Source organism: Ursus americanus, chromosome 15 (assembly GCF_024610735.1).
Source record: "Ursus americanus isolate L20-20 chromosome 15, mUrsAme1.1.p, whole genome shotgun sequence".
Taxonomy (NCBI): domain Eukaryota; kingdom Metazoa; phylum Chordata; class Mammalia; order Carnivora; family Ursidae; genus Ursus; species Ursus americanus.
Window position 1 is genome coordinate 53,509,566 of NC_142141.1, and position 26,690 is coordinate 53,536,255.

The 26,690-nt window shown below is 46.1% G+C and overlaps 1 protein-coding gene across 1 annotated transcript in view; it reads right to left on the reverse strand.

Annotated features, from left to right (window-relative positions):
• TRIO (trio Rho guanine nucleotide exchange factor) overlaps window positions 1-26,690 on the reverse strand; it is a 348,230-nt gene that overhangs the window by 30,456 nt on the left and 291,084 nt on the right. The window contains 4 exon segments of the mRNA XM_045787154.2: window positions 983-1,131; window positions 6,672-6,767; window positions 9,306-9,476; window positions 10,640-10,932. Coding sequence (XP_045643110.1) covers window positions 983-1,131; window positions 6,672-6,767; window positions 9,306-9,476; window positions 10,640-10,932 — 709 coding nt within the window.

Sequence of the window (26,690 nt, forward strand, 5' to 3'; positions counted from 1 at the left end):
AAGGCATGACATTAAAGGAAACAAGTTTGTTTTGTTCTGTTTTTAAATGATTAAGTCATTTTAGTCTTCGCAGACCTACAAGAAAAAATTTTAACTCAGATGTTTAAGGTTTCGGGTCTGATCACTCATCCAGAAGTGTTTCTGAAGGCTCATAACTGTTTGCAAGGCCTCTCTGATAAGAGGAGACAATTAGTTGATCAGAACAGCAAGCCACCTCAGCTGGCCTGAAAAGGTCTTTTGGTCTGTTCATCCATTCATTCAACCAGCACCGGCTGGGCCTCTCCCATGAGACCGCCATCATTCTGGGATCCAGAGTGCTGGGCTAGAGCGCTCAGTAAAACCGAGTTTCTGCCCTCACACAAGAATTTCCTCTTCTCTGAAGGCAAGGTTAAAACCTTTTGTAATATTTCTCAGGAGTCTCTTTTTCACTGTAAGTGGCTTTACTGGAACTGAGAAACACTATCACTAAGGTTATGTTAAAAAAATATTCAAGTTTTCGGGACTGTGTCTGATTTTATGTTGCCTTCTTTTCTTCATAAGTCTATACAACAGAAAGCACAGGAGTTTCTCACTAGAAGTGACAGAAGGTATTCTCCTGTCACTCTTATTTATAAATAAAGTATAACATACAAATAACAAAAACTGCAGCTATGAGGGGGGGCGCCTGGCCAGCTCAGTCAGTAGAGTAGGCACCTCTTGATCTCAGGGTCGTGAGTGTGAGCCCCACATTAAGCGTAGAGCTTACTCAAAAAAAATTAACAAAATAAACAATTTCCAAACTCTTAAAAAAGAAAAGCCTGCAGCTATGGCTTCTTGCACCCTTCTGAGGCTCTGAGAGATTCTCAAACACTTATACAACCACTCCAGGAGTGGCCCCAGAGCTCCTCGTTGCACTGATCCAGAGACGGATCCCTGTCACATCTGTGAAGGTGACAGAGACAGGAGGAAAGCTGACCAACGCTGACATAGAAACATCTCTTACTGCCGTCTCTTTAGAGAGCTGGATTTCCTTTCTTCCATCTCATCAATGGGCGAGGAGGAGGACAGGAGGGAGTTGTCTGAAGGGTTGAAGGAGGGGCTGCTACTGTCTCCCTGGTCAACAAGGAGTGAGCTGGGACGATCCTCCAGTGCCTGAAAGAAAACCAGACCACCAGTCACGTTTCCCGCCTACAGTCCAGGAGGCTGGAATTAGGATTAGAAAACCTCGTAAGTCAGAAAAGACAGAAGGCCTGATTGTAAAATTAGAAGGTCTACGTACACAGTATTTCGTAACAAAAACCCCCACTATTAATACAAACATTGAGCAAGAGAAGCTGATAAACGAGGTACATTAGAACAAAAAGGACAGTGAATTTATACGCAGTAATAAATTCTATTCCTTGTCACCAGATAATTCGAAATAACCCAACTTGTTTCCATTACAGCACTGCCCACATTTCTGGGTGTATCAGGCATTCCACATACAGCCATTATTCCTGCCAAATGACAGCAGGACCATTTCGGAAGTGTGCGGAACCTCCTCCCTCTGGCCAGCCTACCCCGGGCATATCACCCGTGCCCCTTGCTGGTGGGCTACACAGCAATGTTGGCGATCTCTGTTTTGATTGAGACAGCGTGGGGATTGTTCTTGATTATCCTCAAAGACTAGACTCCCCCCTCAGCACACACAGATTGCCCAGCTGAATGGATCTCTCTCTCTGGATACTCGCGACGTCCTTCCTCTCTTCTGATGGAAGCAGCTGTCATGCTGCCTCGATGATGTATCCTAAACTCCCTTCCTCCACTGGAGTTTAGTTTCCACGAGTGACTGTGTTTAGTGTTGTAGAACCTGGAATGAAGCTTTGCAGTTGTTCAACACATCTGAGATGAATATCGACTTCTGTCCCTGGACTAAGGTGACAACGATTAGTGACTGCTTACTTTCTAGTTGGTACAGATTAATTGTGTTTCTTAACCTGAATTCCCAAAGCTCCAAGGGGTATGGGTTATAGTTCTTTCAAAATTTCCAAAGCACCCAGCTGGATATACAGCGATGATCAAGAAGTATTTATCTAGATGGGAACTGGGAAAACGTGATTAACTTATCTTCAAACAAAAAGCTCAATACAAATTGCAGGAACAATGAATATATCCCATCAAATCAAAACCTCTAATGCTTGTCCAGTTTTTTCTCCTTAAAAGTAATGGACTAATGCTGACCTTGTCACTACGCACAACTTTGAGGACATGAAGTCTGCGCACGTTAATTTTGTTCACCAAACCCACGGAGCTGTGGAAACACACCAACTGCTGCACTCATTGGTGAAAAATAGATGAGAAAACAGCACTCTTCTTTTGAAATAATTAGCTATTGGCCTTTCCTGGAAGCAAGCACTTTGTAGGAAGCTGCGCGGCCTGCTTTGTGCTTGTCCATCATGGAGCTCTTCGATGGGAGACTGGGGTCCAAAGGAGGAGGGGAAGACGCTCTGCACTGTCTCCTGTCTAGATCTGCAGGGAAACAGCTGATGCTCATTAGATTCAGTCCTGTTCATTTCAATGGTGATAAAAAAAGAAAGAAAATAAAGAAGACGTCTCCAGATGTGCCTTCACACAGAGCAGTGAGCAAGGAGGTCAAGCAGTGGACTTCACTGGTGCCGGTGAAGTCCTGGTCTTCCGCTGGCGGGATGGCTGTCGGGACCACAAAGGGAAGAGACGGGAGGCGTGGCCCCAGCTGGGCAGCCGGAGGGGGTACAGGCAGTGTGAGTGTGGAAAGGCTTCCACCGGACAAGCCTCGCAGAACCGGAATTCCTGGGACTTCAGAGATTTGGGTGAATTACTTGTGAAGTCCTCTGGGTTTGGTGGCATTCTGTGGGCAGGTTCTTGTCAATGTTCTCTGTTCCCTGGTTGAGGACAGGTCTGCACAGATAATCCATCTCTTCCAAGGTTAGTTTTGGTAAATTATATTTTCTTAGGAAACTGCCTGCTTTATTCAGGGTCTCCAATTTACTTTCAAAGACCTCAACAAAAAGTGTTACGATTATTTTAATTTCCTTAGTTTGCCCCTCCCATATAATGCCTTGTTTTCTGAATTTGTGCTTCCCGTTCTATTTTCTTGTGAAGGTTACCTGATGTTTATTACTTCATCAAAGAACAAATTTTTGGTTTTATTTGTTATTCTGTTTTTCTGTTTTCCAACTCATTATTTCTATTGTTTTTCTAGTATCTTGAGGTAGATGTTTATTCATTTTTTATTCTTTCTCATGTCTCCCTTTATATTTAGATCAACGAAGAACAGAAAACCCCAAAGTCAATGCAAGTAGTCACTATGGCTGTGGGCTGCCGGTGCTCGGGAGAGATGCACTATGTTTCCCACACGCTTGGACCCGGGATGTGGAGGTAAGGGAGAGGAGTGAACCCCAGGAAATAGTTTCCAGGCTGGTTTTATTTTTCAGATTGACTCTGCAGGTTTCAGGGGTAGGAGGTTCAGTTCCCCGAATATCATACCGTCTAACAGTTGAACAACTTCTTCCCAAGCCAGTAAGTTAGTATGTAGCTTTTGAAGGACAACCAACTCAGTGTTCGAATTCTATGACGAAGGCACTGTAGCCTGGGAGGTCACCCACAAGAAGACAAATGTGGATGACCAGGGACCTACAGCACGTGGTAAACGTGAAGGAGGAACTTGGGGTCACATGCGCAGGACAGGTGAAAGGATATTAAAATGATTCAGAGTTTTCACTGACAAAAAGCAGTTCTCCACTGACATCGGAGGATTAGTGACAGGAAGTCAACACAGACCCATGTTTCCCTCGAGCCAGAAAAAGAGGGCAGAATCTAGATTACATTCCACGGACAGTGAGGATGGGAAGAGTCCATCATGAAGAGCATAAACACGGTCGTCCAACGGGGAAGGCAAGCACTAGTGGCTGCCCACATGGATGGAACCTTGTTAGCAAACAGTCCTTATGCTGAGTTTACAGCTGAAAGACACAGGCTCGGAGAGCCCGAGTGTAAGCAGCAGCGTTTGAACATGAGTGTATCTGACTCCAAAACCTATGCCCTTTCCACGATGCCAAGAGCTTTATACCTGTTAACTGAAGGAGAAACCTGAGTGAGTAGAAAGAACTGAGTTTCCACTGGTAAAGTTTAATGCCGTGGAACTGATAGGAAGGAATGAAGCAGAAAGAGCTGAAAGAAACCATGTCCTAGCACGCCTCTCTGTTTCAAGTCCATGTGAATCAATGACAAACGAATCTCAGCCCACTTCGAATGGAATGCAGTTCCAACACTGGCAGAACGATGACGAGCAGGCTGACAAAGGGCACCTCGTAACTTCCCTTGGGAAAACTATTTCAATTATTAGACAGAATGATTTTAATGATCATATAATGGAGGAGTATAAATGACTGTTTTTATAATGTTTAGGGGTGTTTGAAAGCTCACAGGGTAGAATTTAAGTACCCTTTGTTTAGACCATCAATCAAGTTGTCTCAAAGAGACAGCCAGGATGTGGTTTAGCTCAGTTCAAACTGAAATGATCCCAAACTCTCGACCAGTGGGGTCAAGTTCTTAGGTTTTCTACCAAGTACTAGCAACTTTCCTGTCTAACTTCCTAGCCCATCATGTCACTTTCAGAACATGACTACCTGGAAAGAAATCCAGTTATGGAAGAGTGAAACAGTCTGAATTTTTCATGACACAATTCCCATTTGACTGAATCAACCACAGTTTCATAGGAAATGTGGTCAATTCCAGTCTGTCTCGTGTGCCCAGGGTCAGTGGTCCTCACAGACAGACTGTCAGTTTCTCTTCCTGTCTCTGATGATTAGAATGATCAGATAGTTAAAAAAAAAAAAGATCAGGTGATTGATTGGAACTTGTCTACGGGTAGAAGAAATGGGAATGATATCATATTACCCAGTTAATACCTAGTGGAAGGAAGATAAATTTCCAACTTTAAAAAGTATACTCTTTGATCTAGCAATTCCAGTGCTAGAAATTTACCCTACAGATCTAACTGCACACACATAACCAACACGGAGTTTACAACAGTGCAAAACTAAAAACAACTTTGTACACACACACACACACACACACACACACATCATTAGGAATTTGTTTAAATAAATTATATAGTATAATCAGGTCTCTACTCCTTATTAGCTGGTTAAGTTTTTAAACTCTGTGGCTTTAAAATGAAATGGCAAAAACATGTACTTACCTCACTGGGCTCCTAATAAGTTAATACAGGCATAGAATAGTGCCTGGTTTAGAGCAGTCCCTCAGCAGATTATCACTACACCCACGCAATGGAATATTGTACAGCTGTTACGAGGAATGAGGCAAACCTTATGTACTGATGTGAGAAGCTCCTCAAGATTTATTAAGTCTTAGAATCTTAAAAACGGAATGAATCCATTTTGAAAAACAGAGCATGGACAGGCACCCTACCCCTCCCTCCCCATATATGTTTGCACCTGCAAAGCAAATGTCTGGAGGGAAACATACCAAACCGATCACAGTGGTGAACTCTGGAAGATGGACTGGTGGGAGAGGCTGAGGGCTTTTACTTTTGGAGGGTGACTTTTAAAAGATGCTCAGTAACTTTATGGGAGTTGTAGGGTATACAAATGTAAAGGCTATTACTATTAACTGTTTTCCCACCTCACAGGAAAACTGAAGAAACACAGATATTAATTGATTTGAATCAGTTAGAAGCAATACACACCTATCTAACTTTAAATCAATATTTTGATTTTGGGGCTTTTATTAAATGAATCCACGTTGACCAACTGGAAATACAGAGGTCACTAAGAAAAGAAAGCCCTCACATAACAGTGCAAGCTCTTCTCTCCTACACATTATAAATTCAAATGAAAGATCTCAGAGACAGTGAAAGGAGCTACCAAGCTCCTTGGTGCATGCCATTGACCGTGGGCACACCTGCGGACGTGAGTGGAACTGACCACACCTGCTAAGCAGTGCTAGCGCTGCAGTCAAGGTAGGGGCAAGAACGGATTAATCCTGGCTCCTGGAAGGTGCCTCTAATCCCCCAGGATGTCCTGCCTGACAGGCATGTCTATTTACCTAGGGGCCCTGGGCCAAGACAGACAGTGCACGACAACAGTGCAACTCTTGGGGGCTTTGGGCCACGTGGTATCTTGATTTCTGGAGGGGCAGGAGACAAAGGGGAGCCAGGCCAGCAGTCAATCTTGTGTATGTGACTGAGCTCAAATAAAAACTCTGAACACCAAGTCCCTGGCTGGCCAGACTCTACGTGTGACGCACAATGAAGTCACACATCGTTGTCAGGAGAAGTCAGTGCTCTGCATGACTCCACACGGAGAGGACTACTGGAAGCCTGACCCCGGCACCCTCCTGCACCCTGCCCCACGCACCTCTTCCCTGGCTGATTTTAATCTGTCCTTTCACAGTAGAAACCACGACTAGGGGTATCACAGCTTTTCTGAGTTCTGTGAGTCCTTCAAGCGAATTCTTGCACCTGAGGGTGATGTTGGGTACCCCCAGATGGGCAGCTGGTCAGAAGTGAGGGTGGTCTTGGGGACTCCGCCTGCGTAAGCTGCCACAGGCACATTCTGCAGATCAGAGCAGGACATGAACAGGGGCACACCCATCCACAAGCAGCCTTTACGGCAGCTTCCAAACCGCAGACTTTCTCTGGGAAGCCTTACCATCTTGCTTTTCACAAGTTCTTCAATTGCACTCACGAGCTCGGCTGCACTCGGAGTTTCGGAGCTGGTGGGGCGAACTAATAACCGAGAAGAGGCCTACAGAAGAAGTGAAGAGAAAGAGAAGGGGGAGGGGAAAGCCTCATGTTAGTCACTGGACAGACAGTACATTCTCCTGCAAGCTCAATCTCTTTTTCAAAGTAATTCCAGACAAAAAGACCACAAGTTTGTCTTTGTTTGCATTTATTTAAAGTCATCCTTTTAAATTTACAATATTCTGACATGAAATACTAAATAAAACCTGTCTGGGATACATGTGGAAAGCAGACAAAGTCTGTTTTTAATCCTCAGTCATGTAACATCATAATGTTTTCAAAGAGGTGACTGGGTGCGGGAGGCTGGGAACTGTAACTTTTGCAACTGCCGGCTAGGCGAGTGGCGAAGGAGGACAAAATACAGAATCTGATCAACGCAAGAATGAAAGGCTGAGGGTCTAATGAGTGAATCCTTAAATCATCAGGAAACCAAAAACAGGATACTAAAAATGGCTCTCCTGTGTTTATGGGGCTAAAAGAAAGAAACAAGAAAGAAAAGGAAAGGAACCGGGGGTGCACTGACCAGACAGGGAAGAGGGGGGACAAGCTCACCATTTTCTGTGCCATCCATTTCCCCAATGACTAGTGCAGAGGACAGAAGATCTGCGGCCTCACAAGCTATGAGATGCCGTTTACGGCTAGAGTCAGGGTGTACAGGGGTTGACAGGTAAGGAATTGGAGGGAGGGGCTGCTGAATTCAAGTTTCAGTAATTAGCAAACACGGTGTGTTTGCAGATTACTTGTGCCATCAATTAACTGGAAACTAGAAGAGGGGCATAATATGAACCTTGCTTCATATTAAGGACAGCCGAGATGCATGCGACACACGGCTCGCTGTCCTAACGATGCATTTCTCACAGGAGACAGATACGGAGTTATACGTTCACAACGAGGCTTTTACATGTGTGGATCCAGATATGTGATTTGCAAAACAAATGTTGGTTTGGTCTAATGAAATCTGGAGTATGGGGTGAAGAAAACGAAGAAACAAATTCAAATGGAGAGGTAAGGAAACTGAGCCAAAACAGACACAGAACACAAATCAACGTAATGCTGCAGTGAAAGTTTACAAAAAGAGAAAACAGAACAAAACAAAATATTAGTCACAAGGTAATATACTCTCGGGGAATATCACTACAGACTTTTGTAAATGAAGACCTGCTACTGCTAATACCCAATAAATGGTTTCAGCGCACTCAAGTACAGAGCGCGGCCCACTCCTCAAACGGAGAAAGATACTCTTCCTGGGGGAATAAGTCAACCAGGCCCTGCACCTCACTTCGGCCAACCATCCAGATTTACCAAATTTCAGTTTCCTGCTTCCAAGGAAGCTACAGCTGGAATGCCACAAAACAGTTTAGGAATTGTCTGAGAAATGACACGTTCCCATTTCCTGGCAAGTCTGGTCTGTGCAGGGGGTGAGGCCCTCTGCCACCACACGTCAGCTCCCACAACATCTGGCCTGCACCTCACATGCCCCCAAACTCCAGTCTCCAGCCCAAGCCACGTCCTTCAGCCGAGACCCGCAGTGGCCTGACTGTGCTCAGTGCTACAATGGGGGAGGAGGGGGGTTCTCAGGAGGTGGGAGGTGGCCGCCCATGTTAAGACTAACGTGTGGTTTGTCTTGGCCTCACAGCTGCCCAGCACTGGGCCAGGGCAGAGTCCAGGTCATAAAACACAGGTAATCCAGCAAATGACTGTGTTAACACTGAGCAGGGAGTCAGGGAAGGAAAAAGAGGAAGAATGGGCAAAAATGATGAAAACATCTGTTTTATTCAGAAAGCTTAGTTACTGCCAAAAAATAAAAAAATAAATAAAAAACCCCACACCCTCCAGTAATGATTTCACAGCACGGTTTTCAACACCTGCCAGTTTTGGGGAGCACACTGGGCCAGAATGCAAGAGGGTATGCAAGCTGGTCACCAGGTTTCTTGTGGATAGTTTAGGGCTCTACAACTGGGATGCACAAAATAGTTTTAGATCAGGTAAAAACTAAACAAAAACCCAAGCCTGGTTTGAAGCCTCCACATCCACCCAAAGAGGAGATTTATGGTTTTGAACTGATCCCTACACCTTGACACCTATCCCCGCACCCCAGTTGATCCTAAATGCTAACGTCAGGCATGCTGGACAGAGGGACTGGACAGCAGTACAACCCCATCTGAAAACAACGCCCGTGTGCAAAAACAGCTCGCAGGGAAAGCAAGATGGCCTAATGTTCGCACAGGGATGCAATCACCAAGACTGCGTGTGATACCTCGGACTCCTCTCTCAGGGACCCGGGGTGGTACAGTAAACAGAAAACAAGGTTACTTTAAAACTAACAGCTACTGAAGCATTATTAAAAAATGCATTGAACATATTTATACAAGTGTACGATTATGAGGAACTACACATGTTGGCCTACTGCCTGGTCTAAATTGACTTTGTTATTTATACTTTTGGGGTGAAAACGGGCAGCACATTTTCCAGGTGCCTGTTCACAGCCCCGGAGCTGCAGGCCGCTGCAGTGAGGCTGGGGTGCACTGGCGGGGCCTCTCACCTTGTCGTCCTGTGAATCCGGCTGGAGCAGGCTGTGCTGCTGGATGGCCATGGGTGGGGGGAGAGGCACGGCATCGGCCCCCTCCTCCCCTTCTTCTTCTCCACAGCTCTGCATGCCCGACGATGAGGACTTCGAGAGCGTGCCACTGCTCAGGCCCTCATTCCGGCCTCTCTGAAATCAAACCAACGTTTGCTCGTTATATTCTAGGCCCGACTGTCAAGGTCAGATCACAGAAAGGAGCCCTAAGGGGTTACTAGGAAAATATAGCTGGGACAGGATGGAGAGGACAGAAATCAGGAGCAAGCTCTTTCCACCCCCGATGGTAACTGTTCATTCCCTTCCTGCAACCCGGCTACCTTGCCGGCCGACTTGGATGACGGAAGGGCCGCTGCGCGTGTCTTCTGAAGGGGCCTCTGCCAACATTACCTGTTAGGCTTTGAACACCTCTTGTCTTCAATCCCCAGCCCCCCACCCTGGATCAGTTCAAAACTCTGACTCTCAGGTCAATTCAGTTGGTCTGGTCTACTTTCATTTTTGGTACCTTTTGAGGGAACTGGGGGGGGGGGGTTGGTCTCAGTTAAAAACTCTGAGGGCCCCTCACTGACACTGCCAGCCTGACAGAACCAGCCTGCGATCATGAAGGGGTTCTGCTCCTTTCAGTGTCATTTAGAGCTCCCCACCCCAAACAAAAGGAAACTTCAAAAAATTCCTGGCTGACCGTTCTTTGCTAACATGGAAATAATCCAGTGTTTGTTGGTTAGTGTACTAAATTCACTGGGTGTTTTCTACTGAGGACAGACATAAGTAGGACCGTGGGGGCAGGACACACACACTCCTCCAGTCCGCCCATGTCTGAAGTCGTGCTTTGCCTGCACCGTGCTGCCCCCGTTGGTTTAGGGACTGCTTAACCAGGCTCAGGGACTGCCCAGACCTGCAGCACTGGACGGCGCCTCCTGGCTTGTCAGTGGCGTGCGAACAGAAGGGCTAAGGCAGCAGAGTGCCGGCTTCCTTCTGGAGCAGGCCTGGGGGTGCCCATACCTTGGTGGGGAAGGTGGGGGGATAGGCTCACTGTCCTCTGAGCTCTTTCTCACAAGCCACCGTGAGTCCTGACCGTGTTAACTCGGAGCTGCTGTGGGTACCGCTTGTCCCCACCAAATCCAACTGTCTGCTAACAAGGGATTTAAGGAGCAGACAGTCCCAGGGACCTACGGAAACGGAACCACAGTAGTGTATTTGCGAGACACAACTATTCCTACGATGGCAGGGGAAATGCCCACGGGCCCCGGTGGGTGGCCCTGCCCAGTGATCGGGCTCCTGCCGCGTGGGGCTCTGACCTCTTCCACGGTCTCATCCTGCGGGGTGGCCGCGCTGTCGTCCGAGTCCTTCTGCGAGCCGGCGTCGGCGCTCTTGCGGACCTCCCTGCTCTTCTTGTGCTTGTGCGCCAGCTTCTTCACGTGCCCGTCGGCCTTGCCGCTGCTCAGCCGCCGCACCGGGCTCGTCAGCCACTTGCGCAGCGTGTTTCCCGGCCGCTTGGGGCCTGGGGAGCTCTGGGCCCCCATCATGTGGGGCTGGAGGGAAGCCACGGAGGCCGGCGGGCTGGCATCGTTGCTGGAGACGGACAGAGAGTCTGCAGGACAAGAGAGACAGCGCAGGTTTGACCGAACGGCCTACAAGGAACTCCTCCCAATGTCCTGGTGGCGCCACGTGGCCGACACGCTGCCCGAGCAGACCCCGCCGTGTGTGGCGTGCAGACGGGCGCCTCGCTGTGCCTGCCCACTTACCTGCAGGGCGGGCACGTCGGAGGGGAAGGTCCGATCTCTCACGCACACCCCCTTCAAACCTGTACCAAACCTGAGCTGTCCCCGGCAACACTCTTCTCAAGATTACCCTTCCCTCCAAAACCCCGGGTCACCAACGCAGAAAACTAGTGTCATTATCACACAGACTGAAAATGTCATCAACACTTACAATATCACAGGGGTCAGAACACAGAATTTTAAAATTATTTTCATCCTTTTTCTTGATAAACAAAAGCTATGAAAGAAGATTTAAAAGGAAATTAAGAACTAATCCTGACAGACGAATGTATTAGTCTGACTCACTACTGGTGAACACAAGTACAACTCTGTAAGTCAACGTGCGCACACGTGTGTGTGTGTGTGTGTGTGTGTGTGTGTGTGTGTGTATACACGCAAATCAGTACGAATTTGACCTGGTCAGACTCTGGGACAAATGACACCCATCTGGGAAGCTGTGTCAAGAGTAAAATCAGCGGCTGTGAAAGGGGTAAAGCCTGGCTGGTGTGGGGGAGATCCAGCCCGTGGCCGGACTCTGGAACTAGGCTGGCGTGGGGTGTCTTTGCTCTCAGCCTTGAAGTGACCTCATGTCGAAGTAAATACCAGCAGCAACTAATGAAAACAACAACACATTTTTAAAAGAAATGTGAGGCAAGGCCTTCCTCATTTAATCAAAATGCTTTACAGAAAATATATCCAAATGATTCTTCCCACTGGATCCCAAAAATATAGTCAACCCTGAAGTGATGATTTTTCAGGAGAAAAAAAGAGATACAAAAAAGCTTAGGAAACAGCGGTGCTCAGCAAATCCATGCAGTTACGAGGCATTACTTTACAAACGGAAACCCGGTGACCTTGGACACTGCTTGGCCCTCTCCTGAGCACCTGACTCGAGGGTGTCACCACAGTGGAATGGAATAAAATGCTTTACACTTTAAGAAATGGAATGAGGAAGATCATTTGCTTGTTATTTTCTTAAATCTTTTGAAGCCTCGAAAATATATTAAAATTAATCTTGGAGAAGATCCTATTATGCACACACCTGTGTTGGCTCTATTTACCTCTGTGGCGCCGGAGACCGTCCTGTGCTGCAGCTACAAAGCAGAAGCACCAATCCCTCCCAATCCTGTGATTATACGCAAGAGAGTCCACGGCCGTTTCCCACTCGTGCTCCAGACGCCGGGACGAGACCGCGGAGCCCTGTCTAACTGCCGCCCCATTCCGGCCCTGGGCTAAGCCTTGAACGGGTAGAGGGTATAATCTTCCATAAACAGATGACACATTTCAAGCAGGCTCACTCATTCTTAAAAATCTAGATTTTCTCAAAGCCAGACTTTGGTTTCAAAACCAATCAATACAGACACAGTATTTTGTTGAAGAGTAAAAACCTTTTCGTCTGTGTGTATATACATACATCAACGTGTGTATATATAGTCATTCATTTCTTTCATTCTTTTTAACTTTATTTTAAAATGAGTCACTACCACGCTTCCACGTCACTCCCCTTTTCCTCACGTACTGTCTGGAGAGGAAGGAGAGCATGGAACTGTTGTATTGTCAACCAAGGTGACAACGTGCACACTAAGTACTTCCTAGAAACCTCAGGTGCTGATTTCGGATAAAGGGCAGGGCGAACAGGGAAACAGTGCCTCGGGAACTCTTGCAGAGGGACAAGAAAGACAAAAAGAAGAGGAAGGTTTGGATAATCTACATGACAAATGATAATTTATTTAATTGAAGTGGTTTTTTTTTAAGCTCCGACTGTTAGCAAGAATCTATGCTAGCCACAGCAGGTGACATTTTTCATAGTCATTTACTGTGCTGGGACTCGGAGCCAAGCCCTGTACCTGCCACTGAACAGAGAGGAATAAAACCTTCCCTCACCGATGGGATCCACCATGTATGACACATGTTGTAAGTGAGTACAAATCCTGTTGGAGGTTGAGAAGAAGGGGAATCGAGTGGAAGGATCATGGAGGGCTTCGTGAAGGAGGCAGCACCGAAGCTGGCCTTCGAATGAGCCAGGCTTGAATAATCCATGTAACGTCAGCTCTAAGGAGGCAGGGGCCTCATCTGCTCTGTTACTTGAGGTACTCCCCGGGCCTGCCATGGTGCCTGGCATACAGTAGGCACCTATTATGTACCGGATGGAAACATCAGAAATCCCCAGCCTCAGGAAGCAGGGCAAGCTGAATCAGCGCCCATATCTGAAGGACAATCACATCTCCGATGTACGTGCGCCCAGCTGGAGGACGGCACCAGACGCAGGACTGTGGAGGGGGCACACAGCTGGGGTCCGGATACATCCTGGGCTGGTCAACCTCCGACGAGCTGTCACCGACACAGTCCCCTGTGCCTTGTGTGAGCCGAGGGGGCAGGAAAGAGACTGAGGCCCACTTACTGTAATACAACCCAATCAGTGCCAGGTCTTCGTGCGTCTAAGCACAATACTCACACGTTACATGTAATGGGGAACACCACCTGAGCCCACGCATGAACCTCACATGTGTTCCTGGGCCCAGAAGCGAGAATGTGAGGGAATGTGGCACAGGAGCAGTGCAGCACATCACGTGAATCCTAAGTGAGAAGGGGACGCCCACTGGAATTCTGACAGGCTCTGCCCACCAAAGCCGCAGGGCCACCGGGAAGCGGACCAGCTCTGGGACAAGCAGGGGCAGTGGTGGGCGGGATCGCGGGGCAGTCCCCGGAAGCATAAGGACCTCTCCTCCGCTCAGCGCACCCAGCGGGCCTCAGGGAGGCATCAATAACGCTTTGTGGGACCCAGCTGGCTTTACAAAGATCACTCCCAGGGCATTCTAGCCTTGCTTGGAGAGGAGCTGGTGGTTGTAAAAATGGCTCAGAAAGAACAACGGGAGACGTCATTTTCTAGCTTCCTCTGTGGGCCCAGCTGCACTGGGTTTGGTTCTTTGCACTTTGGGAAGTAGGTTCAAAAGAAGGGTTCCTCCTCAGCTGGCAGGTCAGGCATGATAAACATGGCCGTGGCCTGGACGTCCCTCCCAGACCCAGGAAGGAGGCAGAGCTGCCCAAGGCCAGACCTCACCTATGATGAACTGACATATACAGTGTTGCTGAATTTTAAATTTTACCTCGGAAAACAATGTCATTTCAGAAATCTGTAAAGATAGAGGGAAACTTTCTTCATCTGTCTCTAGGATTAGCAGATACTTTGTCTAGTGCAGGTTTGACATGTCAGTCAGATTTCTGGTGATTAGCAATAAAAAAACCCCAAACCAAAAGCAAAATAGATGAATTCCTTCTCTTTCCACTTTGTCTTTAATAGTAATGTTCAATTCTTCATCTGTTGGACACTCCTCAAGAAAAACAACAAATTGTTGTTTTTTTCTTAAAATACACAAACTTCTTTCCCAAACCAATGGATTCTAACAGCCCATTTTATGCCCTTCGCTGGACTGTGACGTAATACATAAATCAGAGATTTAAATATTAAAAATTATTTAAACTTAATATACTCATTAATAGAATGAAATAAAGGGCCTATTTTTTTAGTTAAGTGAAGAAGAGACTTTAACCACTAGACCAACTGCTCTGCTGCAAATCTGAAATTAAACATGTCCTGACGATACCTAGTGGAACTAAGGTCTCTAATGCTACTGGGCACGAGGTAAGCGTAAGTCACAAATCACAGAGCTTAGAAGGTCTCCTTGGGAAAACTTTAAATTACCGGTCTGCACACAGGTGCCTTTCCCAGAAGGGTTCCCGGTGGCTGTGATATGCGGAGTCGGAAAAGTCCTGCCCAGATATAAACATGGCGTGGGCACGCCCCCTTCCTCTAAAACCTCACCTGTGTGCTCCGGATCGGACTGGGATGGTTCAGGCCAGTAACAAGAGTAATCCTCCGGCGGAGGGCCCTAGGGCCCCAGCTCTGTATAACCACTTCGTGCCGGTACTTTCCCATCTGGCTAATTGTCAAGACAGGAAGCCAACCGTGACCTTAGACTCCAGGCTTCACGTGGGCGGGCGCTGGGTCTGGCTTGTTGACAACTACATGCCCAGCTGCCAGCAGGATGTTTGGCACATCCTTGGAGCTTAATAAGTAAGTATATGCTGAATAAATGACAAATGGGTGAGTGAGCGAGTCGATGACCAGCTACGGGCTAGTTCCCAAGTAAGCACATTGTTGACCACAGTGAATGGTCATGTCCTGACTTGGTGGTGTATATCCTCATTAGTTGTAAGGGGAGCTCCAAGTAACATCTAATTTTAGCCAAGTTCATGAGTTTGTAAATCACTTACTTATAAGATGGTAATTCAGAGTGGACTGAGCTATTCTTGCAATGACCTGCCCTATGTGATGCTTTCTTGTAAGGTAGAGGCAGGCCCAGGAGCCTTTGGTGAGGGTGCTGTGCACGTGAACAGCAGCACTCATCACGCATGGTGGGGGGCAGGCGACAGAAAGAGGGTTCGGGACCGAACCGACCTGAGAAATATGATGGAAACTCATTTGTCACTCAGAGAAACTGTATTTGTTTCTGTTTCCACCTTCGCTTATTGTCTCTTGCCTTTCCCTCAACTCCTAACTTCTTGGAAGAGACAAAGACTCAACACTCAGTACCGCTACTTTCTCACCCCATCCCCAGCTTTCCTACCCCCAAGAATGGCTGCAGTCACATCATGTCTGGTTTGGGGATGTGTGTTCCTCTTTTCAGCTTGGGGAAACCACCGATTCAAGGTCCAGATGGAGGACCAATTAGGCATGGCAGAAGGAATTCTGGACTCGTCAAAGGGTCTCAACCTGAGCCTCGTTCTCCCACTCAACAGCCAAGGCCCCAGGCTGACACTCTGGCGTCTGGATTTCCTCATCTCACAGGGCTGTCACAGGATCGCATGAAATAATGGGGTGAATGAGCTTTACCAACTGTAAAGTGCTATTTACAAAGGTAGGACGGTTGAGGCAACCTTCTCCAGGACTCCTCAGTAGTACACAACTTCGTGCTACACTGTATTTACGCAACTGTGAGCTCCCAGAAAACGGGGACTCAGGGTAATCATCTTAGTAATCACAAGCCTCGCACGGTGACCAGGACATCCTCAAAATCATTTTGAGATGAAGGATGAATGAAGGAACCCAGATGGATTACTTCATTTTCTTCCCATTTGTTTAAAAACTTGTCCCATATGAAGAAGAAAAAGCAGCATAAGGAGATGCTATCAGCCCATCACAGTCTTTTAAAAAGGCACCCGAGTGTATACATGAGAAGGCCATTTGTGGCCTGCCTGAAGTCTAAGAGAGGAAATCAATTCAGGTTTATCTCTTCTTATTTTGAGGGGGGGAACCCAGCCCACATAGATGGCTTCTTGGCTAAAGTCAGAGTTCACACAGAGTCCACACTAGGTTTCTTCTTAAAAAAAAGGGAAGCAGCTCAAGAAAGGAGGGAAGGCAGGAGTGCTGACCCTCTGCCCCTTGCAGGAAGGAGTCTCACTCTGCGAGCACACAGAACTCCGAGACCGGGGGGAAGATAAATCGCCTTCTCGTCCCAGTCACTAAATCTGAGACATCTGTGATTAATAAAGCACTTTTTTTTAATGTAAGAAAAAGAGGAGAAAGGGCCATATCCTGCTAGTTGCAGACTAAGAAGGCTCACATTTCATCTCAGCCCTCTCCCCGTTCCGCAGGAAGTCTCAGGGTGTTTACCAGCGCTGGAGAGCACGCAAGCGCAGGGCTGAGCGCGCCCGGGTACACAACGAACTCCAGCCTCTGGAGTGGAAGACGTTTCACCGAGGGCCCTCAACTCCCCTGCAGCACTCCTGCTCCTTTCTACCTTTCCTGTCCCCACAGCACACGGCTCCAGGAGGGCAGAGAGGTCTCTGCTTTGTTCAGGCTGTCTCTGCAGGGTGTGAAGCCTGCTTTACCTTCAAGGGAGCCCTTCACAGATGAAGAGTCACTCAAAAGCAACGGGGCCGGGTTCTAGTCCCGTCCCGTCAGGTCCTGGGCTGGGCACTGTACAAGTCCTTCAGTTTTCTGATTGTGGAGTGACAGTGAGTCTCATCAGGCTGCTGGGAGGACAGGAACAATCACGGTCTTTGTAAAATTACAGTCTGACAAACAGGAGGCAATACTCCTATGTGTGCACAGAAACAGAAATCGCAGAGGCAGGCAAGCAGAGGGAAGGGAGGCCTCCCTGGGCCAGGCACAGGAAGAAGGGACCGCTAGGACAGTGAAGGCCTGATCTCTCCGGGTGCCGCAGCACCTCACCACACGCTGCCCATCTGCAGAGACGAGCACCCCTCACTCCACATAATGTCACCCAAACGCGCACACGGGACCAGTGCTGATAGCCGCGCCACATCTGATGAGGCATGACCGCCACACAGATGCGTATGCTCAACCCTGGGAGACTTTCCAATAAACCGCTAGCTCACATTTCAAATTCTCCTGCACAGAGTGTTCCAGAACAACTGTAGCTCGTTTTGAAGGAAGATATTCCCATCTTTCTGTCCATCGTACATGCTCAAAACTCCCTGTCAAATGAACAATGCAGTGGTGTCTTGATACATCCTCTAACCAGGATAAGCCTAACTCCGAGCTCAGCACGCTTCCAGGGCAAACCGCTAATTTATAATTCCAGTTAGTCAGGACATGAAACAATGTTTATTTAGTAGTTATTGCTAGAGAAAGATTATGTGCTAAAGAAAGATAATGCAAGGACACTTTGGGGCAGCTGCTTCTCATGTCCGAAAATAATTCCATTAGACTCTTTCAGGACAGACTGGGCAGGGTTTAAGCAGGCGCACCTGGACTTCAGCAGTTTCTCAAACCTCTTGTCAAGAATTCAACGCAGCAAATCACATTTTAACTTAGAAAAATTTCCTACCATACCAGGAAGGTCGCAATGTACAGAAAATCAGATCTAAAATTTACTTTATGGAGCAAAGAAGAAGTTTCTTGCTTATGGCTGCTGACCGGGTTGGTTCAAAGATTCCAGAGCAAAATTTTCTCAGTAAATGACTGTCATCTCTATACTTTTCAAAATGGCTTTTAATTCCCTGCTTTTGGAATCAAGGTAACACTTTTTGGAATGGGGGGGGGGGAGACCACAATGCACAAGAAATCCTCTTGAAGATCACATAAAAAGTAAGCTAATCAGTAAATTATTCTCCCAGATGGGTTTCTAGGGATCCAATCTTCTCTTTGTGTCACACAGCGATTACAATGACCTCCACAGGCTAAGCGTGTTAATTCAAGATGATGACGAGGGAGACGAAGCTGGGGTGTTACTTGGGGGAACTTTACGTAATGAAGAGGAAACTGACCTGCCCAAGGATATGGTGATACTTTTGGCAGTTCTGAACACTGCAGCAAGTATTTTTATGATATATTTCCAAACTTAAGTCTACATTCTATTTGGGAGTAAGTATCTGAAAACTTTTCTTGGTTGACTTCTTTTTCGTTCCAGTTACCTCACTCTTATCTGTGCTCCACTCATCTCGTATGTGAATTGGCATTAGTAACGATGCATTAGGGGTTGAGACAGACTGGACGCGTACCCTCCGTCAGCTATCTGCTTCCCCACACGCATCTGTGTTCTGGTGTCCCGCATTTCCAGGGCTTCGCTCTGGCCTGAAACTGTCACACAGATTCACGTTAACACAGGAAATAATCTTTTTAAAAAGTGAGAAGCTGTACAGAGGTACTGAGTTTGCGGAATGGCAATGAGTGAAAAACACGGCAAGGACATTAGAAGCAAATTTGCAAGGGGAGTCCTTGATGCAAAAATGTGAGCTCCGTATTTGCTTTCAAAGATGAAGCAAACACAGAAAACATGAAGCGAAAGATTAAACTTCTGAGTTTTTTTTTTTTTAATAATCCCTAGATTCACTCAGAGGTCCAGCATAGCGCTGTAATGAAGAACACATGGTCTTTGCCGCCTGAGAAAATGCACATAAATGACCAGCACACTCACCGTTCCCCTGTGCAGCCCCCTTCCATGAATTCACACTAGTGTTCACTAGCGGCCCACCTCAGGGGACCCCTGAATGGAAGAACACAATGTAATCACTGGCATCAATTAACACAGACTCAACTAGAAACAACTGGACTTGAATAGAAACAATCTCTCTAACCTTTCTCTTGGTGGAGGCTGAAAGCAAGCTTGTGTGGGGACAGAAAGAGCGTGTCCCTGTTCTGTGCTTAGGGAGTCACGTCATGAAAAGAGAATGGCTTCTCACCACCACGTAGCACGTGGAGCATCAGAGACACGAGGGTCTTAACCTCTACCTAACCAGACAGACATGCAAACGGAAGTCACACGTGCAAATTTTGTTCTTTTGACTCTCAGAGAAATCTCTAAATGCTCTTTATTCTTAGTGTGGTTTCTGAAAACACTTAAAACATTACATAATCACTGGAAAATGTGGCTATGTCAACAAATGCAGAACTGCAAGCATCATTTTCCCTCTCGAATTCGTTCTTGGGAGGGGAATGCTAACCTGTCAGAATTTCTAGTCAGGAAAGCGTCTCATCTTAAAGCTCTTTCTCCACATGAATTTCAACACTTAAATTTCCAAGAAGGAAACCTGAAGAAATGAAATAAAAATGAAAGTAAATGGCATAATCCTTTGCTTGGCTAATCAGATGAACAGGATATCACATACTGCCAAGGTGGAAATTTGAAAACACCTCAGAAGTGAAATAACAGGAGAGTCATTTTTGACAGTGGAACACACAAAGGATGGATTAGCCTAGAACAATGTAAGGAATTTAATACAAATCTAGTGAATGGAGCTATCCATGACCTGAACAAAAAAGGCCCTGGCTCACTGGCTGGATCAGGAATGCTCTGGGGACAAGTAGATCTGTGGCTGGTGACAGTTCATCACCAGGCTGGTGGCTTTTAGGAAGAGGTGAGCTAGGCAGCCGTCATATCTTGACACCTGGACCCTGGGGGAGGGCAGCGTAGTGATGGTCAAGGTGGAATGCTACAGTGTGCCTTGCTGATCCGACACCCCCTTCCAGGGTGGTGGGGGAGAACTGGGCACGTGTGGGTCGACTGCTGGCCTGAGGCAGACATCCACACATGGAAAACCACACCGTTATCAAACCCCACTGTGTTGTCAGAGAGTTCTTGTCTTCTTTTTAAACCCTGCTTTTAGGCTGGGCTCACTTCTTCATGTGGCCCTCCTCTGCCTGGGACAAACACTGGCTCTGTTGGATGAGAGCCTCTAGTCCATATTCCTGTTTTCTCCAGACACAGGGACATTTTCTTTGCCTTTTATGTGAGTTAGCCCTTGAAATATTTATTTTTGGGAGACGGACAACAGGCTTTTCTTCAACAAAAAGCCTAAGGTGTCACAAAGAGAAAAGAAATCCCCAAGGACCTATCTTGCCAGTGATGACAGGGAGGGGATTTGGGCTCATTCCTGACTTTTACACAAGGACAAAAGCAGATGTATAAAGAGATCCTTGCTGGATGGAAGAAAGACAGTTTTTGAAAAAACTGCATAAAGACGAGACCAGAAACACACACACAAATCCTGCAAGCTGCACACATTTATGTCTACCAGAGTTTTCTGACACCCTCCAGCCTGGCCCCCCCCACTCCTGATGTAGGAGCTACATGGCCCTCCAGCACACTGGCTGGGAAATCAGAATAAAAGGCGGTGTAGCATCAGCGCTCACATGGAAAGTTCTCCAGCCATCGAGTGCCCCACTGCTCACACAGAGCCCCACTGTGCCACCTCCATGTGAAGTCCTGGGCAGCAGAGGCCAAGGGGGCAGAGGGGCCTTTGACACCTCACCTGCTTCTACTGCTCCCTCTACACGAGTGAACAGGAGCTGTAAGCCCCAGACCAGGCAGCTTCCGTGGAGGGTCTGCAGGACAGGGCCCTGCATGTGAGTGCACAGCCACCCGGGCACCACCACCCGGGCACCACCACGCGGGCGATCAGAGACGTCCTGGGGCGTGCTGCTCCCGGCCCTGGTCTGCTGACAGCTCAGAAGCACGACAACTTCTGAATGTTCCTCTATTTGTTTGATGTTTTCAGAAGCTGAGAACCTCTGTGTTCCCCAAAAGTCAAATGGCTGTTCTTTTCACAAGCTTACTTAAGATGAATACCACTTACACAAAGAAAGATTATTATAAAAACAAATATCATGTGTTCACTAGATTACTTAGAATTTAGTATACCGCTGACTTAGGGATAATGAGGTTTTTCTCTGCGATAAAATAATGGGTTCTTGATTCTTAATTTCTTCATTTGGGAAGCTAGTCCCAGGGCAATACAGCATTTATTATTGCCCTGAATAGATAATCATCATTTAAGGGAACAGAAAGCTAATTTTGGGGGAAATAAGCAATCCCGTGATGCTCATATAACATTCCCTTCATCTGATTCTGCCTTTCAGAGGTTCAAAGACTGCTAAGAAACATGAAGGTTTAACCCGTGGGCATAACTGTTCCTGATATTAAACACAAAGGGTTAGCAGTGAAAGATCTAACCTTACTTGAAGGAAGCTTACTTGTGAACTGTATTCTTCATGATGAATATTTATGCTTTTGGTTAATGTCTTATTACTTGTTGGAAAGAAATGAAATAAATCAGGCTACCTTCTCACAGAAGAAACCAAAGATTTTCTTAGGGGGCAATCTGTAGATTTCCTTAAAGTTGAGAATGTCTCTAAATGAAGCGGGAGGCACACAAAGACACTCCCATGCAAAACGGTTTAAAAGAACATTCTGTAGTTAGTGGTTTAAACTGCATGATTGATTTGTTTCAGGTGCTGACAGACTTCTCCTCATTCATACACAAATTTATTATTTTTAATTAAGACCGGGTTCAGAATGCCAACATGCAAAAGCCTTTCTCCTACACTCTAGAAAATACATGAATTGCCTAAGAACATACCTAACCAAAATATGCTATAAACTAGGCAAACTTATGTTTTCACAGAGCCACATAACTCCTTTCACAGAACCGTATACTAATTCTTACATAGCATTAAGAAGAAAAAAAAAACAACGGCCCTGGAATGTTCTGCAGTGAGCTTGCCAAGCAGTATCACTCTTCACGTTCTCTACACAGCAGGTTAGCCGATGCTCGGGTCTCAAGGGGGTGGAATATTAGTTTGGAAAAGAGTTACAGCCGTGGAGAATGAGGAAATGGATGGTTTCCCCCCCACAAACCACAAAGCAAATATCTAGTACATTATATTTTAGGGTCCCTGGTTATTTGGATCAAAAATAAAGAAAACAAAAAGCCCTAACTGGTTAGGAATCTCTTTCACAATTATATTTTAGTAATACCTCTACCAAAGGCAAAATGCTGCTGTAACTTAGAGCTAAGCACTTGAAAACTGGGATTAAAATGTTAACTACAGTTGAGGATGTAAAAAGCCCACAAGGTGTGTGGGCACAGCAGTCCCCATTGTTACTGCCCACTTCCAAGCACACAAAGGGTTGAGCGGCTGCAATCCCAAACTTGAATTTGATTTTATGACACCCTCTCCCCGCCCCACAAGAACTGAATGGCACTGAATTTTAGTTTTCACATGATCCGTCTGTCATTTCTTGAAAAGTGCCCACTCCCGTCCTCGGATATTACATAGCAAAACAATTACAAAAGCCAAAAAACGCAAAATAAAAGAGGGTCAGGGCAACTGTATTTGGAGTTGTTCTCGTATCCAACACTGGAGGTGAAATCTCTCCGGGACGCGCCTCAGGAGGAGCCCCGAGCCCAGGACGGGCCGCTTTCTAAGAATGCCCGCGCCTGCTGCGTGAGCGCCCAGGGCCGGAGCAGAGCAGCCACAGGGGAAAGAAGGACGGGAGGGAGGGAGGCCTGGAGTTACTCCAGGAGGGAACAAAAGCTGGCTCGGGGACAAAGGGAATGAAAAGAACGCCTCTGCTACAAACGCAATTGGCACAAACCCTGTCCTTGGCGTTCCTTAGCGCCCCGTGTGACCGAGTGGCACAGCCACAGGCCGGGAGGGAAGGATGACAGGAAGTGAGCAGACAGCCCCTGCGAGGGGCGTGCTGGCTTTCTCCTCAGCTGCGGGGAGACAAAGGGAGATCGCTCAGTGTTGAGATCTCCGTCACAACACGCACATTCCTTTCTTGTTATTAAGGCCTCCCTCCTTCCCGTGTGCTTCTGGGCCCTGGGGCCACTTCTAAGATGAAAGAGGGAAGGGGTGGCCTTGGGCTTCGGAATCCGTCCTGGCCGTTTCGGTGGCTGCGGTCCTGGACAGAACAACAACTCTGGTCCTACCACGCTGCCAGGTGTGGGTCCGTTTTCGGGAAGGGGTGACTTGCTCTTCACTTTAACAAGAGGTAACAAGAGAAACCTTCTTCAGCTATGCGTTTGAGAAAATGGACAATGGTATTAGACTGGGACGGTTTCTTAGAGTCGAATTTTCAAAGTAGGAGTAAAATATGCATCATTTTACATAGAAAAAGACTAGAAGAAAATGGAAATGTGTCCAAACATTATCTGCCAATGTGTTCTTTCTCTCTGCTGCTCCTTCTGTAAATTGTTTTTTTTTTTTTTTTTTTTTAACTATTAGCATAGAGTTTCAGAGAAACTACATGTTTTGGGCGACACACTGTGCTCGCGTTTGTATGGTTTGATGTGAGGACTGTAAAAACAGACTGGGCGCATCTGGGCTGTGGCTCCTCCCCCCACGCCCCCAGCCAGTCCTCGGAGAGGGAAGAGGAAATGGGGGAGCCTCCATGGACTGATTCCCAGGCTCATTACCCCCGCACTCCCAGGCAGCCTACCCTGGGTTTATGGACTTGCTCGCTTGCCGCGAGGCCAACTTTCAGCACCTGGAGGAAATTCTTCAGAATAAAAAGCCATAAATTTGTGTTCATCCTGCAGTCTGGCTGAAGAAATATGCTTAGAAAGAGCACATACCAGAGAGAGATCACAGCTGAAGAGCAGGGGCCTGTTCCTTGTGTGGAGAGAAGGAAGGATTCCATAGCCAGGAAAGGTCGTTCTGACTGAAGGCTCCTAACCTGGGACTCTGAGGGAACTTTCCAGTCTATTTTTAATCTTAACTTCAAAATTTTAATACTTCAAAATTTCATGTTCACCCTAAATAAGGCCAAATAATTTTGTTTCTTTGCATTTTGGCTGGAAATATACATAAATCCAGTGTGTTCACACTGTTTTGATTTTTGTTCCCTGAAGCTATCGCCAGAAGCTCAGAGTGACAATTAAATACATCTTTGATTATTGAAAAGTGAGAAAACAAAATTATTTTTAAATTGCAGGGTTTTTTTTTAATCTCACAAGGAAAAAATAATCTTTAATGCTGTTTCTAGAGAACACAACCACAGCAGCAGCAAACAGATGTGTGTGTGTGTGCACACGTGTGCACAGGTGAAGAAACCGCAGCTGAGTGTGATTCACAAGGATTTAGCTGAGGTCATACCAGCAGGGGCTGGTGAGGACAGGAACACTGGTGGCTGGACTTCTACAGTAACACTATTCTTATTGTATTATCGTGCATATCCTGTCTTAAACTCTGACTCATTTAAAAATACTTAAAGAGCAAAAAAGATTTGAGATAGAATTTAGTTTGCACAGTAAGTGTGTGAAAGGGCTTTCACAGCTGAAACAATGCAGTGCTGTGCTAAGCACTCTGGTGGTTTTCCTTCACTCACAGGAAACGGAGTGTCCTGTGCACGGGCGTCCCTGCTGAGCAGTGGGCAGGGCTGTGAGCCCACATGCATACTTTAGAACAGGTGCACACTGTGTTTCTGCAAAGAGACGTCTTCCCTGCAATTAGTCTTTCAAATGTTTTCCTTTAATTTATAAAAACAAAAACTGCACTGGTGAGGATCCACATTCATCAAAAAAGAAAGATTTGAAGAGGGTTCAAGGAGAATGATAAGGCACAGTTCGCTTTGTGTGTGCATCTGTTTAACGTTAAGGAGGATCACTGCATTGTGCTTTTCCTTAGGAGAATATGTACAGCCCTGGAATAGATTCCATGTGTCCTATAAAAGGGTATACTCAGTTCAGAATGAGAACAAATTCAACAGTTCCTCTATCTTATCAGTGTAACTGGGCTCCCCCACTGGAACCGCCTTAAAAGATAATGTGTAGTTCTTGACCTTACCTAAAACTTGAGTTCTTTTCCTAACAATGGCTTCGCAGTAAATCTCTCAGGGTTTATGGCTGTGTAAGCTATTGGTAGTGGCAAGGTCTGCACGTAAAACGGGCTTTCATGAAGATTATTCCAAGCAAGACTAATTCACATTTGAAGGAGAATGCCTCAGTGATTATGTTCAGAAAGCAGAAAAACAACCTTTCTCCAAGGTACTTCAATAAATGAACCCCCAAATTGCTTGGGGGTCTAAAGAACGGCTTTGCTATCACTCTCTTATGATTTGCTGGGTATTTTAAAGTTATTCTGGGATTTATTTCTTGGGTATTACTCAAAATTAATTTTCCTTTTTCAATCTGATGTACGTCTCTTTCCCCATAATCAATTTAATAAGTAGAATCAGAATGTATTAAAATATCACTCTGATAAAACATGGCATTCTGGAAATTGTCTTGAAATTGCTATGAAGGTTTGGGAAGAGATGGACAATCATATTTCTCCAGAAAAAAAGAATCAGAATTTTGCTTTCTCTCATTTACCCATTACTGTGAAGAGATTAGATTTTTTTTCCCATGAAAATTCCAGTGAACATCAATTTCTTTCCAAATTTGTGGTAGTTTAAAAATTTTGTGGTGACAGCTTGGATAACATCACTTGGACTTTCCATTAGTCTCAGAACTGCCAGAACAAAACTCTATCTAGGGCAAATGAAAGACAGAATAGTATAACTGTCCTCCAGTATTTAAAAAGTTAAATCATGTCTCTTCAGAAGAATTTCTAAGTTATTAAAATAATGCTAAGATTCAAATTCTCTCTATAAAAAGAATGCTGTGTCTTAAAATCCATTATCTCTTGGCAAAACTGCTCATTAAAATATTTTGGTCTAAGCTTTGGGGATACTTATGCTACACTGGGGGGGGGGTGTGTTCTGCTACTCCCATTACGCAAAGAAACGAGGTTCAAGAGACATAAGGTAATTTTCTCAAGACCCAGAGCTACTGAGTGGCTCAGACTTTAAATCAGACTTTTGTTGTTACCAACTGTTCTTTTTCCCTCACAGACGTTATTCTTTTCACTGAAGAGATCTTCTGGATCATCTACTTTCATCCCCCCCCCCCCCCCGCCCCAGTGCAGAACGCATAGTGTGTGCTGTCACTAATGGACCTGCCCGGCCTGGACACCGCCAGAGAGGAAGGCCATTCTCAAACAATTTAACGAACATAAATACGAAAAAAGTTAGGGTTGGTGACTTAGAAATGTCTTGATAGCTTCGTGAACAAAAAATATACAGAATATTTATAAAAAATAACAATTATACCCACGAATTTAATATTCACGCAGCCAACACTTATCTCTTCCAAGGCCCATTAACCAGATCATTTTCTTGTCTTCTCCTGGTATTTCATGAAAAAACACTTCCCCTCAGATGCTAAAAGCACATTTTTTTGCCTTTTTCTTCCAACCTCCCCTTCTTTGGTGGGTCCTTCCACCTCATCCCTCCTCTCT